This window comes from Pan troglodytes, chromosome 1 (assembly GCF_028858775.2).
Source record: "Pan troglodytes isolate AG18354 chromosome 1, NHGRI_mPanTro3-v2.0_pri, whole genome shotgun sequence".
Taxonomy (NCBI): domain Eukaryota; kingdom Metazoa; phylum Chordata; class Mammalia; order Primates; family Hominidae; genus Pan; species Pan troglodytes.
In genome coordinates this window covers 198,715,162-198,729,253 of record NC_072398.2, presented here as the reverse complement: position 1 = coordinate 198,729,253, position 14,092 = coordinate 198,715,162, and the positions used below count along the sequence as shown (strand labels likewise).

The following is a 14,092-nucleotide window of genomic DNA, read 5'->3' as shown; positions in this document are numbered from 1 at the left end:
TAATTTTTTGTATTTTTAGTAGAGACGGGGTTTCACCGTATTAGCCAGGATGGTCTCAAACTCCTGACTTCGTGATCCGCCCACCTCGGCTTCCCAAAGTGCAGGGATTACAGGCGTGAGCCACTGCACCTCTCCTTCTGTGTGTATGTTATGTTTGAAAACAAAGTTTAAAAAAGGGAACTGCTCTGGTTGAAGCCCTGGGAGGGGCAGGGAGATGGAAGGCAAGGAGCCCATCCACAGCTCTGTCCTTCTCCTGCAGGCAGCCCTTGAGGGCTCCTTAGAGTATTAGCTTGAAATCCTTCATCTGTCCCAACAGAGCTCTGAGAAGGTCAGAGACTTGCCCAAGGTTCTGCAGAGCCAGCACTAGAACTCAGGTCTCCTGACTCCCAGGCCAGGGCCCTGGAGGCTAGTCCTTTCCTGAAGGGCTGGTGTCACGAGTAAGGACAAGGGGTGGCTAGGCAGCCTCCTTCCGGATCTCAGCTCCCTTAACATGAGTCTTGGGAGGAGGGCCAAGACTCTGGTATGAATGATGCTTTTCTCATCCTGGAGCAACTTCCTTTCTGGGAATTGGGTGTCTCCTTCTGGGCAAAGACAATAAAATTCATCCAAAGGGCCAGAGGAGCAGGGTTCCTCCGGCCCCCACCCAGATGGGCATCACGTGGCTCCCAAGTTAGCAGTCCAGGAAAATTCCAGCCCTTGCATACTTAGCCTCACACACCCATCTGCTCACTCACCCTGGCACACTCAGCCCCCCAACCCACCTTGAACATTGACCACCACACACTCCCTGGCACGCTCTTCTCACCCTCAACTTCTGCCACCTCTCCCTGGGCAATATTGCCAGCCTTTCCCTAATCTCAGAGCTGCAGCCCTGCCCTGTCACTCACCTCAAACCTGCCATGTCCCTGGGGCTACTGAAATTCCAGGCAGTGGGTGAAGAGGACGAGGAGGATGAGGAGGGGGAGAGCCTGGACTCTGTGAAGGCACTGACAGCCAAGCTGCAGCTGCAGACTCGGCGGCCCTCATATCTGGAGTGGACAGCCCAGGTCCAGAGCCAGGCCTGGCGCAGGGCCCAAGCCAAACCTGGACCAGGGGGACCTGGGGACATCTGTGGTTTCGACTCAATGGACTCCGCCCTTGAGTGGCTCCGACGGGAGCTGGTGAGTCTGGTGGGGTGGGCAGCTTTGCCCAGGGCCTTCAGGCTGGTCCTTCTTAGGGTCCAAGACCACAGGCATGGGGAAGGGATGAGAATGGACCCTGCCTCCAGCAACCGCCCGCTCCGGTGTCCTGGGCTGAGGAGCTGGGAATGGACTTGTCCAGTGTTGTATTCAGGGAGGCTTGCTGAAGAAGGATTCCATCCAATCTACTGACCTTGTGCTCCTGTTGCTTAGGGGACAGAGCACTGGTGTTGGGGAGTGTGGGGCACCATTATAAATAGGGAAATACACAGCCTCCCCTACTCTGGGACTTTCTATGGCCTAAAGATACAGCGAAGTGCAAAAGGAGGCACTGGCCATGCTGCAGGCAGATTCTGAAGAGGTGAAGTTTCAGTAGGTGGCTCCCAACTCAACATGTGCAAATATAAAGATACCCAGGCTCCAACACAGAGATTCTGCTTAGTTGATTTGGGATGGGGCCCAGGCAGTTGGATTTGCTTAATAATGACTCCTTAGCTGGGTTTGAGAACCACCAGGTGAAACCAGATTGGGAGATAGGGAGAGATCAAGCTGAGGTGAGAGGGGGCTGGGGAGGACACAGCCAGTGCAAAGGCCCAGCGTTGCCAGGAAGGGAGAAACGGCGCGCGGCCGAGGGCCTGTCCAGCAGGCTCACGCCCCCTCTCGGCCGCAGCGGGAGATGCAGGCGCAGGACAGGCAGCTGGCAGGGCAGCTGCTGCGGCTGCGGGCCCAGCTGCACCGACTGAAGATGGACCAAGCCTGTCACCTGCACCAGGAGCTGCTGGATGAGGCCGAGCTGGAGCTGGAGCTGGAGCCCGGGGCCGGCCTGGCCCTGGCCCCGCTGCTGCGGCACCTGGGCCTCACGCGCATGAACATCAGCGCCCGGCGCTTCACCCTCTGCTGAGGAACACCTGTGCCCCCCTGACTCCCCGCCCCCTCTCCCGATGCCGCTTCCCCTGCCTGCCTGGGAAGAGGAAAGGGAGGGGTGCCCCAGAGGCACCAGCTCCTGGCGGGGGAGGAGGAGCATTCAGGTTTTTGAGAGCTGAATTCCAAGAGTGCAAAACCCCAGCATCCTGTTTCCTCTGCTGACCCAGCTGGGAGGGGGAGGAGGAGGAGCTCACACCCTCAAACTCCTCAATAAACGCTTTCTCTGGTTCCCATCAAGGTCTCTTGCAGTCGTTTATTCAGGCCCAAGGCCGCTATCTGAATGTCGCCTGTCACTGGGACCACCCTAGTTCACTGCAGGCCCATGGGAGGTGACTTAGGTAAATTGGGCTCCTGAAGAATGCAGAATCTGAGAGACATGGGTTCAAAGCCAGCTACCCCGTTTATTTCTTTTTGTTGTTGTTATTTCTTCTGCTTCTTTTTTTTTGAGGCGGAGTCTCACTCTGTCACCCAGGCTGGAATGCAGTAGCACAATCTCAGATCACTGCAACCTCCGCCTCCGGGGATCAAGCGATTCTCCTGCCTCAGCCTCCCAAGTAGCTGGGATTACAGGCGGCCACCACCCCGCCTGGCTAATTTCCTTTCTTTTCTTTTCTTTTTTTTTTTCTTTTTTTTGAGATGGAATTTCACTCTTTCGCCCAGGCTGGAGTAGTGGCGCGATCTTGGCTCACTGCAACCTCCACCTTCCGATTTCAAGCGATTCTCCTGCCTCAGCCTCCCGAGTAGCTGGGATTATAGGCACCCACCACCATGCCCGGCTAATTTTTGTATTTTTAATAGAGACAGGGTTTCAGCATGTTGGCCAGGCTGGTCTCAAACTCCTGACCTCAAGTGATCCACCTGCCTGGGGCTTCCAAAGTGCTGGGATTACAGGCCTGAGCCACCGTTTATTTCTATTCGACCCTGAGGAGCTCCCTTAACCCCTGAGTCTGTTTCCTCACCTCCACAATGGAGATGCTGATTCTCACTCCACAGGCAGCAGATGTGCCTTACGGGAGATAGTGCACAGTGAGCGCTCAGTGAATATGAACTATTACTCACTCCCAGCGCAGCAGTCTTTCTACTCTGTGCTGAGACCGGGAGATGGACTGTGAAGTGTTCAGGCTTACATTGCAAGGGAGTCTGGGCCCTGCACCAGGCTTGGAGCTCCAACTCTAGGCTCTGTGTCACTGTGAAGGTTTTTCACTTTGTCTCTCTCAGCCTTTGTTTCTGTGTTACCCTCTTTGTCTGACTTTCCAACTCAGGCTTCCTCTTCCCCCCACCTATTTCCTGCCCCCACTTCTCTCTGCAGCTGAGGTGCACACAGCATCGCTTCCACCTCACAAGCCCCAACAATGCTCTGTGGGTTCCCCTCCCCCTACCAGCTCACTCAGGCAGTGACGCATGTGCACTTTCCTCCTGGTGGGGTCAAGGCCGAGTTCTTGGACCTGATGAGGCCACCTGGAGTTCCTCATATCTCTGGTGACCTGGCCCTCAGCTAATGATGGGTGCCCCCTCAGCCTGGCCCCAGGGGAAATGGAAAATCTTTGCCTGCTGCTCCTGACAATCTTCTTGCCTCCTGCTTATAACAGAAAGTCGTGACAGTCTGTGGCCTGCACCTGGGGGCCTGAGCGGCCCTGTTTGCTCTGTCTTCCACCTGTTGCAGGAGATAGTGCCAAGCCCTCCACCTCTGCCAGGGGCTGTGGCCTTGCCTCTACCTGAATTCGAACTGTTGCCCTACTCTCCAACCATGATTAATGGGTGTTGTCCTGGCCTCTGACTACAGCAGGGGCCGTTACTATGCCCTCTTGAAGACATGAGGTTGTCCTGTCTGCCTCCTGAAACAGGCTGTTTTCCAGCATTCTGTCTGTAAGAGGGATGGTAGCCTACCATTCACCTACCCTTGACTATAATAAAGCTACTGTTCCATGCCCTGAGATGACATGGGAATTGTTCTCTCGGCCTGACCTGACTGTAACATGCATGGTCTGCTCACCAGCTATTTAACAGGGATATTGTCCTCTCCTCTGACTCTGAACGATGCTACCTTTGCTGCCAGACAGAAACAAAAGGGTCTCTCAGCTGCAACGGTGGTGCTGAGGTGCTGTTTGCCTCTCACCATAAGCTGAGTGTGTGTCCGCTTGCCCCCTGCTCACTGGGCCCAAAGGCTGCCCTTGAATCTCTTGCCCAGATGCACCCTGGAGGGCAGAAGGGAGGGTCTGTCAGACATCCTCCCCTCAACTTTAAACCTCCCAGTGTCACCCTGGGACAGTAGGGGAAGATGGACCTGGTCTGGAGATGTAGGGGACCCCCAGGGGCTGAGAGGCAGGGGTCTATGGTGGCAGGAAGCTTGGGGTGCTAGAGGGTTGTGGTTGGGCTGCTGGGGCCCGGTTGGCTGCGGAGCCCTCCGGAGGAGGCAGGAAGTCAGGGTGGGACGTGGGCGCGGGGAGACAGGTGGTGGCTACGACGGCGAAGGGAGCTGAGACTGTCCAGGCAGCCAGGTTAGGCCAGGAGGACCATGTGAATGGGGCCAGAGGGCTCCCGGGCTGGGCAGGTAAGGAGCGCTGGTATTGGGGGCGCAGGCGCCGGGGTGAGAGGCCTGATAGCAGACGGCTGCAGCTGTGCGGGCCCAGGCTCCCTAGGGATGCAGCAGCCCTTTGTGGCTGGGGAGAGAAGATCCTCGCTCAAGGTCAGGTGGGAGGCAGGCAGTGTAGCTGGGTCGCCTCTTTCCTGCGAAGCTGGTGTCGCTTGCCTCTGTCGTGCTGTCCACCAGTGGCCCCACCTCACTGGGAGCGTGTTTCCTGGACACCAGGCACATGGACAGTCAGGTGTTAAAAAGGCTTCCAGAAACCACCAAGCCCAGTCCCTCAGGCCATGAGGATGAGGCTCCTGAGGCCCAGAGAGAACAAGGCACTCACTGCCCACGGTTTCTCAGCAAGGCAGTGGCAGGGCTGAGAGTGATGGCTGAGGCTGTGGCCACCCCGCCTGGAGCAGGGTGATGGACAGGCTGGACTCAGAGGACCCAGGAATCCTTCTGGTTTCTGGGGCAGACCCCAGTGACAAGAATCTCCTGAGAAAGAGAGAGAGAGAGAGAGAGAGAGAGATCACCCAAGGCATCCAGATGGACATGCGAGGAGTGATTTTAGCCTCAGCGATCGAGGGAAGAATCTCCTGATGGGCGTGAACTGATATGTGTGGGGGTGTCCATCATCTGGGATGGAGCTCCAGGGTGGATGGACATATCTGATCTGAGTATGGGAAGTTGGAAGTGAAGAGAATGATGGGAGAAAGGAAGAGGAAGTACTGTTTTTATCCCAGACAGGGGTGCAGTTGGTCCTGGGTGAGGAAGCGCTGAACTTCCATCTGGAAAGTCACCATTCCTGCCCCTGCCAAGTGTCACAGCAGGATGTCCTCCCCTCGCCCCTGGCTCCCTCCCGCTTCAGCCCTGCCTGTGTAGGGCCAGTTGGTTTTGCTGATTCCTGCTTCAAACCCCAGGGAGGTGGAGAGAGACTGGGGAGGCATAGTTGCTACCTGCTCACCTCCTCACTTTTTAACTCTGAGCCTTAATTTTTTTGGGAAGTCCTCACTCAGCCAGATTTCCAGGTTTCCCCTGCTTCGTTGGAGTTTTTCTTGACACACACTTTCCGCCTAGTCAGCAGGTCCCAGCCTTTCTCCTGTCTACAGCTCCAAGTCCTGTAGCCTCTTGTGGGGGCTAGGGAACATGGTGGCTCTCCCCGCACTTCAGGGAGGGTCATTCACCCTGGACAGGCATGAGCAGTTCCTTCCACCCAGCCCTATGCTGACAGATGAATCAGACAGGGTCCCTTGCTCTTGGGCCCCAGGAACAGAGGCTCTTCTCAAAGAGAGAAGGGCCAAGTGGACAGGGGCCAAGAACAGGCTGAGCATTGGTTCAGAGGAGGGGAGAAGGTGTCTCTTAAGATCTGGAAAGCTTCCTGCAAGAGTCAAGACAGTTCTGAGAAGGAGAAAGACCCATTTTCAAGAGTGCGTAGGACATGAAGCCAAGGTCACTATCCCTGGATTCTGTTCCTTGGGTACCACGAGGGCAGAGACCTCAGAGCAAGACCAAAGGCCAGAGAGCCCACAGGTGTGGTGTGGAGCAGAGAATGTGCATTTCAGAGACAGGCCGACCCAGTCACAATTCCGCTGGACCATTTCCTTGAGCAAGTGGCTTCATCTCTCTCTCTGAGCTTCAGTTTACTTATCTGTAAAGAGGCAATAATCAAGCTGGGCACGGTGGCTCACACCTGTAATCCCAGCACTTTGGGAGGCTGAGGCGGGCAGATCATTTGAGGCCAGGAGCTTGAGACCAGGCTGGCCAACATGGTGAAACCCTGTCTTCGTTAAAAATGCAAAATTAGCCGAGCGTGGTGGCAGGTGCCTGTAATCCTAGCTACTCAGGGGGCTGAGGCAGAATTGCTTGAACCCGGGAGGCACAGGTTGTAGTGAGCAGAGATCGAGTCATTGCACTCCAGCCTAGGCAACAGAGCGAAACCCCATCTCAAACAAAAATGCCTCCCGGGTTCAAGTGATTCTCCTGCCTCAGCCTCCCAAGTGCTAGGATTAACAGGCGCGCCACCATGCCCAGCTAATTTTTGCATTTTTAGTAGAGATGGAGTTTCACTATATTGGCCAGGATGGTTTCGATCTCCTGACCTCGTGATCCGCCCACCTCGGTGTCCCAAAGTGCTGGGATTACAGGCATGAGCCACCGCACCTGGCCAGCACATAGTAGGTGTTTAAGGGAGGTGGGGCACTCCCTCCCCCTGCAAATGATGCACCAAAGGGAGGGCTGTCCACACCCAAATTATGCCCACTCAGCACCTTGGTGGGCCAGTGAACCACCCATTCCCTCACACTTGTGGTGTGGCTTTGCAAATCAGCCTGTTTCCTGTATACAGTGTGAGGAGTGTGAGAACTCAGGCAGGCTGGACTCTGAGCAGGGCCATGGGATCTACTTTAGAAGAGGGTCTCTCACGCAGCCACACACAGACACACACACACACACAAGCCAAAACACCATACATATCATGGGAAAATCTACGTGTACAGATGTGTTCAGAGGCAGGGCAGGGGCTACACATAAAACACAGACTACATCCTATAACTCCATGCACACACCCACGAGCTGATGGCTTCAAGGCCAAGCTCAATTCAGTGAAAGTAATTCTCAGTGGGGTGGGGTGGGGTAGGTGGTGAGGAGCAGGTGGGACCAAGGTACCATCCAGTAATGGGGCCTCTCACAATCAACCTCAGTGTTGATTTTAAAGTATCTGGAGCTAGGGGTTTGAGGCTGCAGTGAGCTGTGATCGCTCCACTGCACTCTGGCCTGGGTGACACAGCTAGATTCTGTCTCTAAAAAATAAACACGGCAGAGTGCAGTGGCTCACGCCTGTAATCCCAGCACTTTGGGAGGCCAAAGCAGGCGGATCACCTGAGGTCAGGAGTTCGAAACCAGCCTGGCCATCATGGTGAATCCCCATCTCCACTAAAAATACAAAAAATTAGCCAGGCATGGTGGTGCATGTCTGTAAACCTCCACCTCCCAGGTTCCAGTGATTCTCCTGCCTCAGCCTCCCTAGTAACTGGGATTACAGGCGTGTGCCACCATGTCTGGCTAAGTTTTGTGGGATTTTTTTGGTTTGTTTGTTTTTCGTTTTTTTGAGACAGAGTTTTACTCTTGTTGCCCAGGATGGAGTGCAGTGGTGCGATCTTGGCTCACTGCAACCTCCGTCTCCCTGGTTCAAGTGATTCTGCTGCCTCAGCCTCCTGAGTAGCTGGGATTACAGGCATGGACCACCACGCCCGGCTAATTTTGTGTTTTTAGTAGAGATGGGGTTTCTCCGTGTTGGTCAGGCTGATCTTGAACTCCCGATCTCAGGTGATCCGCCTGCCTCAGCCTCCCAAAGTGCTGGGATTACAGGCATGAGCCACCTCGCCCGGCTGTTTTTGTTTCTCATTACAAAATTAGCACATTGCTGTTTTAAAAACACTCAAACAGGCCAGGCACGGTGGCTCGCACCTGTAATCCTAGCACTTTGGGGGGCCGTGATGGGAGGATCACATGGTCCCAGGAGTTTGAGACCTGCCTGGGCAACATAGGCAGACCCCATCTCTATTTAATTATTTAAAAAAAAATAAAATTTAAAACTCAAACAGTAAGAGGCATATAAAGAAATACAAGAAATGCAGCCTCCTCCAATCCCACTTCTGGGATATGCCCATCATGAAAAATTTGGTGTGTGTCCTTCCAGATTTTCCCATGTATGGCTGCTGAAAAACATGGAGGTTAAGTCTAGTCTCTGCAGGCTGGCAGACCGGGACTCACTTCACAACTCCACTGCTCATTTGTTTGTTATGAGGCCTCAGACAAATCATTTTACCTGGTTTGGGCCTCAGTCTTTGCATCTGTAAAATGGGGATAATAATAGCACTTCATAGGATTATTATGAGAATTACATGAAATAATGCAAATAAAGGCTTAGCACAGAGCTTATTTAAAAGAATCCCCTGTATACATATGTCAATGCAAATAGGCATATACTCTGCATTCTGTTCTGCAACTTGCTTGCCATGGTGTATGCGGGATGTCTTTCCGTGTCAATACATGTCAATACAAAATACCTCATCCTTTTAACTGTTTCACTAAACGTTAGCTTGGTAAATGGTTAACGGTGGTGATTTTGAAATGTTACTTCCTGGCGAGTGTTGCTGTCATGTGCGGCCATGTTGTTGGCAGTCACAGATATTATTGATCAGTGAGCTAACTACAAGCCTTATAGCCTCCTGTGAAAATGAAGTGACCCACCAGAGGGTCACCCACCTCTGTCACAGAGGGCAGGGCCAAATGCATAGGACGCTCTCTGTCTGCTTACTTCTGCATCCTCAGCTCTAGGTCAGAATCTGGCACATAGGAGGTACCCATTAAATTTTTTTTTTTTTTTTTTTGAGACAGTGTCTCAGTCTGTTGCCCCGGCTGGGGCACATGGTGTGATCATAGCTCACTGTAACTTCACACACCTGGGCTTGAGTGGTTCTCCCACCTCAGCTTCCTGAGTAGCCTAGGACTACAGATGTGTACCACCATGCCCAGCTAATTATAAAAAAATTCTTGGCCAGGCACAGTGGTTCATGCCTATAATCCCAATACTTTGGGAGGCTGAGGCAGGAAGATCTCTTGAGACTAGGCATTCAAGACTAGCCTGGGCAACATAGCAACACCCCGTCTCTATTAAAACATAATAATAACAATACAATTTATTTATTTATTTATTTATTTATTTATTTATAGATAGAGTCTTGCTCTGTCACCCAGGCTGGAGTGCAGTGGCACTATCTCAGCTCACTGCAACCTCTGTCTCCGGGTTCAAGCAATTCTCCTGCCTCAGCTTCCCAAGTAGCTGGGACTACAGGCACATGCCACCAAACCCGGCTAACTTTTGTATTTTTAGTAGAAATGGGGTTTCTACTAAACTCCCAACACTTTGGGAGGCTGAGGTGGGTGGATCATCTGAGGTCAGGAGTTTGAAACCAGCCTGGCCAACATGGTGAAACCCTGTCTCTACTAAAAATACAAAAAATTAGCCAGGCGTGGTGGCAGGCGCCTGTAATCCCAGTTACTTGGGAGGCTGAGACAGGAGAATTGCTTGAACTCGGGAAGTGGAGGTTGCAGTGAACCGAGATCGTGCCATTGCACTCCAGCCTGGGCAACAAGGCAAAACTCTGTCTTAAAAAAAAAAAAAGTGTGTGGAGATAAGATCTCACTATTTTGCCCAAGCTGCATTCACACTATGTATGGTCTCAAGCAATCGTCCTACCTCACCCATTACATTTTTGTCAATAGGCCAGCTCCTTTAGTCCACAAGCAGCAGCCTAAGCCCAAAGTTCTCTCTTGCAGTGTGGCATTTCCTAAAATATGACCTGTACACCACTGAGGTGTGTAAGTGATTTTAGGGGATAATGGATGAACATTTACGAATGTTAATTTATGTGTTTATTTTAGTGTGCGCTGTTGTTTCACTTCTATTTATGTCTCATGATTCTGGTTTTCCATTTATGGTAGTAAAGTTTCCATTTTAGGTGCATATATCAAACGTGAAAAGGTAGCCCATGGAAGTGCCAAAAATCATGAAGGAAAATGAAAATGATCAATCATTTTAGCCTGAAAGATGTTTAAGGCCAGTGTCTATGTAGCAAGCACTATGTTAAGCATTTTATTATATGAGATCATCTATATACCACGTATAATGCTCACCACAGCCAGCCTTAGATGCAAGTCTTATTTTTGTCATCATTTTGCTGATGAAGGAACTGAGGGAAGTGCAGAGGTTTAGTAAGCTGCCCAACAACCTTCTGCCAGTAAGTCTTGTTTTGTTTTTTTTTTTTTTTTGGTTTTTTTTTTTTTTTTTTGAGACAAGGTCTTGCTCTGTCGCCTAGGCTGGAGCGTAGTGGCTCAATCTTGGCTAACCGTAGCCTTGACCTCCCCAAGCTCAGGTGATCCTCCCACCTCAGCCTCCCAAGTAGCTGGGACCACAAGCATGGGACACAAAGTCCGGCTAATTTTTGTATTTTTTTTGTACCGACGGGGTTTTGCCATGTTGCCCAGGCTGGTCTCAAACTCCTGGGCTCAAGTATCTATCTGCCCACCTTAGCCTCCCAAAGTGCTGGGATTATAGGTGTGAACCACCACGCCTGGTGCCCTTCTGCCAGCAAGTGATTGGGAGAACCTGGATTGAACTTGGGTTGCCATGGCATGGACATGGTGAACTGAGCTTCCAGAGCTGCCAGACTCCCAGAAACGTTTATAAAGCAGTGTGGATTGCCAAGCTGTAAGTAAGGCTCCATCCTAATAAAACTGTCCATGATACAAAAAGCACACCAAGGTACCCAAGGGAGCGGACTCAGTAAAAGGGATTATCAGGTACATTCACGTTACTGGTTGGGGGACTTCTACTAAAATACCAATTAGAATAATTGCTCTATATCCCTTATTTATAGCGATACTTGACTAGCAGAATCAGTTCTATGTTCAAGACACTCCCAATTTGTGAAAATAAATCCATTTTGTTTGCATCCAAAATAATGCTTTTTTTTTGTTCTCTCTGTGTCGAGAGGCTACAGAGTTCATTCAAAAAAGGTATTAAGCCAGGTGTGGTGGCTTGCACCTATAATCACAGCATTTTGGGAGGCCAAAGCAAGGGAACTGCTTGAGCCCAGGAGTTCAAGACCAGCCTGGGGAACATAGGCAGACCCCGTCTCTACAAAAAACAAAAAAATTAACTGGGCTTGGTGGTGTGTACCTGTGGTCCCAGCTACTCAGGAGGCTGAGGTGGGAGGATCACTTGAGCCCAGGTGGTTGAGGCTGCAGTGAGCCATGATCATGCCACCGCACTCCAGCCTGGGCAACAGAGTGAGATCCCATCTCTAAAGGAAAAAAAAAAAAAGAGAGAGAGAGAGGAATTAAAGCCAGGTGCAGTGGCTCCTGCCTGTAATCCCAGCTATTCGGGAGGCTGAGGTGGGAGGATTACTTGAGGCCAGAAGTTTCAGGTTGCAGTGAGCTACAATCATGTGCTGTACTACTCCAGCCTGGGTGACAGAGTGAGATGTGAGACTCCATCTCCTTAAAAAAAAAAAAAAAACAACAAAAAAAACCAGGCTGGGCGCAGTGGCTCACACCTGTAATCCCAGCACTTTGGGAGGCGGAGGCAGGTGGATCACAACATCAGAAGTTCGAGACCAGCCTGACCAACATAGTGAAACTAAAATTAGTTTCTACTAAAAAACACGTCTCTACTAAAAAACACGTCTCTACTAAAAATACAAAAAATTAGCTGGGCATGGTGGCGGGTGCCTGTAATCCCAGCTACTCGGGAGGCTGAGGCAGGAGAATCGCTTGAACCTGGGAGGTGGAGGTTGCAGTGAGCTGAGATCACGTCACTGCACTCCAGCCTGGGCAACAGTGCGAGACTCCGTCTCAAAAAAAAAAAAAAAAAACAAAACCCAGCCTGTGTGACGTGGTGAGACCCTGTCCCTACTAAAAATACAAAAATTATCCAGGCGCGGTGTTGCCCACCCATAGTGCCAGCTACTCAGGAGGCTGAGGTAGGAGGATCACCTGAGCTATGGGAGGTCGAGGCTGCAGTGAGCCATGATTGTGTCACTGCACTCCAGTCTGGGCCACAGAGTGAGATACCATCTCAAAAAAAAAAAAAGTATTATGTATTTAAACAAATATGAAAAAGGAGGTAGCCCAGGACACATCCCTGATTTACCCACTAGAAATTAATTACTGACGGGGCACGGTAGCCCATGCCTGTAATCCCAGCACTTTAAGGGGCTGAGGCAGTGGATTGCTTAAGCTCAGGAGTTTGAGACTAGCCTGAGCAACATGGCAAAACCCTGTCTCTACAAAAATTAAAAAAATACAAAAATTACCCGGGCCCTCTCATTCACAGCTTCTCAGGTAAAAAAAAGAAAAAGAAAAAAAAAAAATAGCTGGAGGCTGGGTGCGGTGGCTCATGCCACACCTGTAATCCCACACTTTGGGAGGCCAATGCAGGCAGATCACTTGAGGCCAAGAGTTCTAGACTACCCTGGCCAACATGGTGAAACCCCATCTCTACTAAAAATACAAACATTAGCCAGGTGTGGTGGCACACGCCTGTAGTCCCAGCTCCTCGGGAGGCTGAGGTAGAATTGCTTGAACCTGGGAGGCAGAGGTTGCAGTGAGCCGAGATCGCACCACTGCACTCCAGCCTGGGTGATAGAGTGAGACTTCATCTAAAAAAATAAAAATAATAATAATAATAATGATAATAATAATAGCCGGGCGTGGTGGCACATGCCTGTTGTCCCAGTTACTCAGGAGGCTGAGGTGGGAGGATTGCTTGAACCCGGGAGGTCGAGGCTTCAGTGAGCTGTGATTTTGCCACTGCACTCCAGTGGCACAAGAGAGCAAGAGAGCAAGAGGGCAAGACCCTGTCTCAAAATAAAATAAAATAAAGGAAGAAATTATTTGCCATGCCTGCTAGCCCTGATTCTTGATATTGCTTGATATTGTCATGAGGGTTCTATGTGGGCATGAATAGCTAAGGCTCTTTATTGAACATGGGCAGCTTTGTCATTAATCAAGTCTGGGTCAGGGGCAAAGGCGAAGAAAATGTTTTAAATGATTCATTTTTTTAATTTTAATTTTAATTTTAATTTAATTTTATTTTATTTTTGAGACAGAGTCTCGCTCTGTTGCCAGGCTGGAGTGCAGTCCCGGGTTTAAGCAATTCTCCTGCCTCAGCCTTCCGAGTAGCTGGGACTACAGGTGTGCACCACCACGTTCAGCTAATTTTTTGTATTTTTAGTAGAGATGAGGTTTCGCCATGTTGGCCAGAATGGTCTCGATCTCTTGACCTCATGATCCACCCGCCCCAGCCTCCCAAAGTGTTGGGGTTACAGGTGTGAACCACTGCGCCTGGCCTTTTATTTTTATTTTTACAGAGACAAAGTCTCACTATGTTGCCCAGGCTGGTCTTGAACTTCTGAGCTCAAGTGATTTTCCCATCTCGGCCCTAGGATTACAGGCGTAAGCCTCCAGCCCTGGCTATTCTAAATGATTTCTGACAGATTTTGCCATGAGGTGGTCCAGAGTACAACAATGGTCTGCAGTAGAATAGTCTGCTTGTTCTTTTTTCTTTTTTACTTTTTGTGCTCTACATGTTCAGAGAAACTGAACTAAAGAAATGATCCCTAAAGGAAGTATAGTCTTGTCTGCTGTTTTTTGTGTTGCTTTGTTTGTTTTGTTTTGTTTGAGAGAGGTTCTTGCTCTTTCCCCCAGGCTAGAGTACAGTGGTATGATATTGGCTCACTGCAACCTCAACCTCCTGGGCTCAGCGATCCTCCTGCCTTAACCTCCTGAGTAGCTAGGACTACAGGCGTGCACCACCACACCTGGTTAATTTTTGTATTTTTTGTAGAGATGAGTT

At 50.7% G+C, this 14,092-nt stretch overlaps 2 protein-coding genes across 7 annotated transcripts in view; both read left to right on the top strand.

Annotated features, from left to right (window-relative positions):
- Positions 1-700: 700 nt before the first annotated feature.
- FAM167B (family with sequence similarity 167 member B) lies at positions 701-2,335 on the top strand. Its single transcript, XM_001161749.7, has 2 exons — positions 701-1,160; positions 1,849-2,335. Exons 1-2 carry the CDS (start codon positions 900-902, stop codon positions 2,077-2,079), a joined length of 492 nt encoding a protein of 163 aa, XP_001161749.1. The 5' UTR covers positions 701-899; the 3' UTR covers positions 2,080-2,335.
- Positions 2,336-4,523: 2,188 nt separating this feature from the next.
- LCK (LCK proto-oncogene, Src family tyrosine kinase) overlaps positions 4,524-14,092 on the top strand; it is a 35,047-nt gene continuing 25,478 nt past the window's right edge. For 2 of the 6 annotated variants that reach the window (XM_063783457.1, XM_063783447.1), the window contains exon 1: positions 4,550-4,653. Coding sequence is in view for 1 of the 6 variants with exons in the window: in XM_054665117.2 (XP_054521092.1) it covers positions 4,624-4,653 (30 nt within the window). In the remaining 5 variants the exon portion in view is untranslated. Of the gene's footprint in view, positions 4,654-14,092 lie in introns of all 6 variants that reach the window. The other 4 variants (XM_016958300.3, XM_054665117.2, XM_024357626.3 and 1 more) reach the window with 4 other exon arrangements.

What these genes read in the sequence shown, in the direction of transcription:
- FAM167B (XM_001161749.7), top strand. Translation starts at nt 900, where the DNA reads ATGTCCCTGGGGCTACTGAAATTCCAGGCAGTGGGTGAAGAGGACGAG. An exon ending in AGTGGCTCCGACGGGAGCTG is followed by an intron (nt 1,161 to 1,848) that starts GTGAGTCTGGTG and finishes TCTCGGCCGCAG; the next exon opens with CGGGAGATGCAGGCGCAGGA.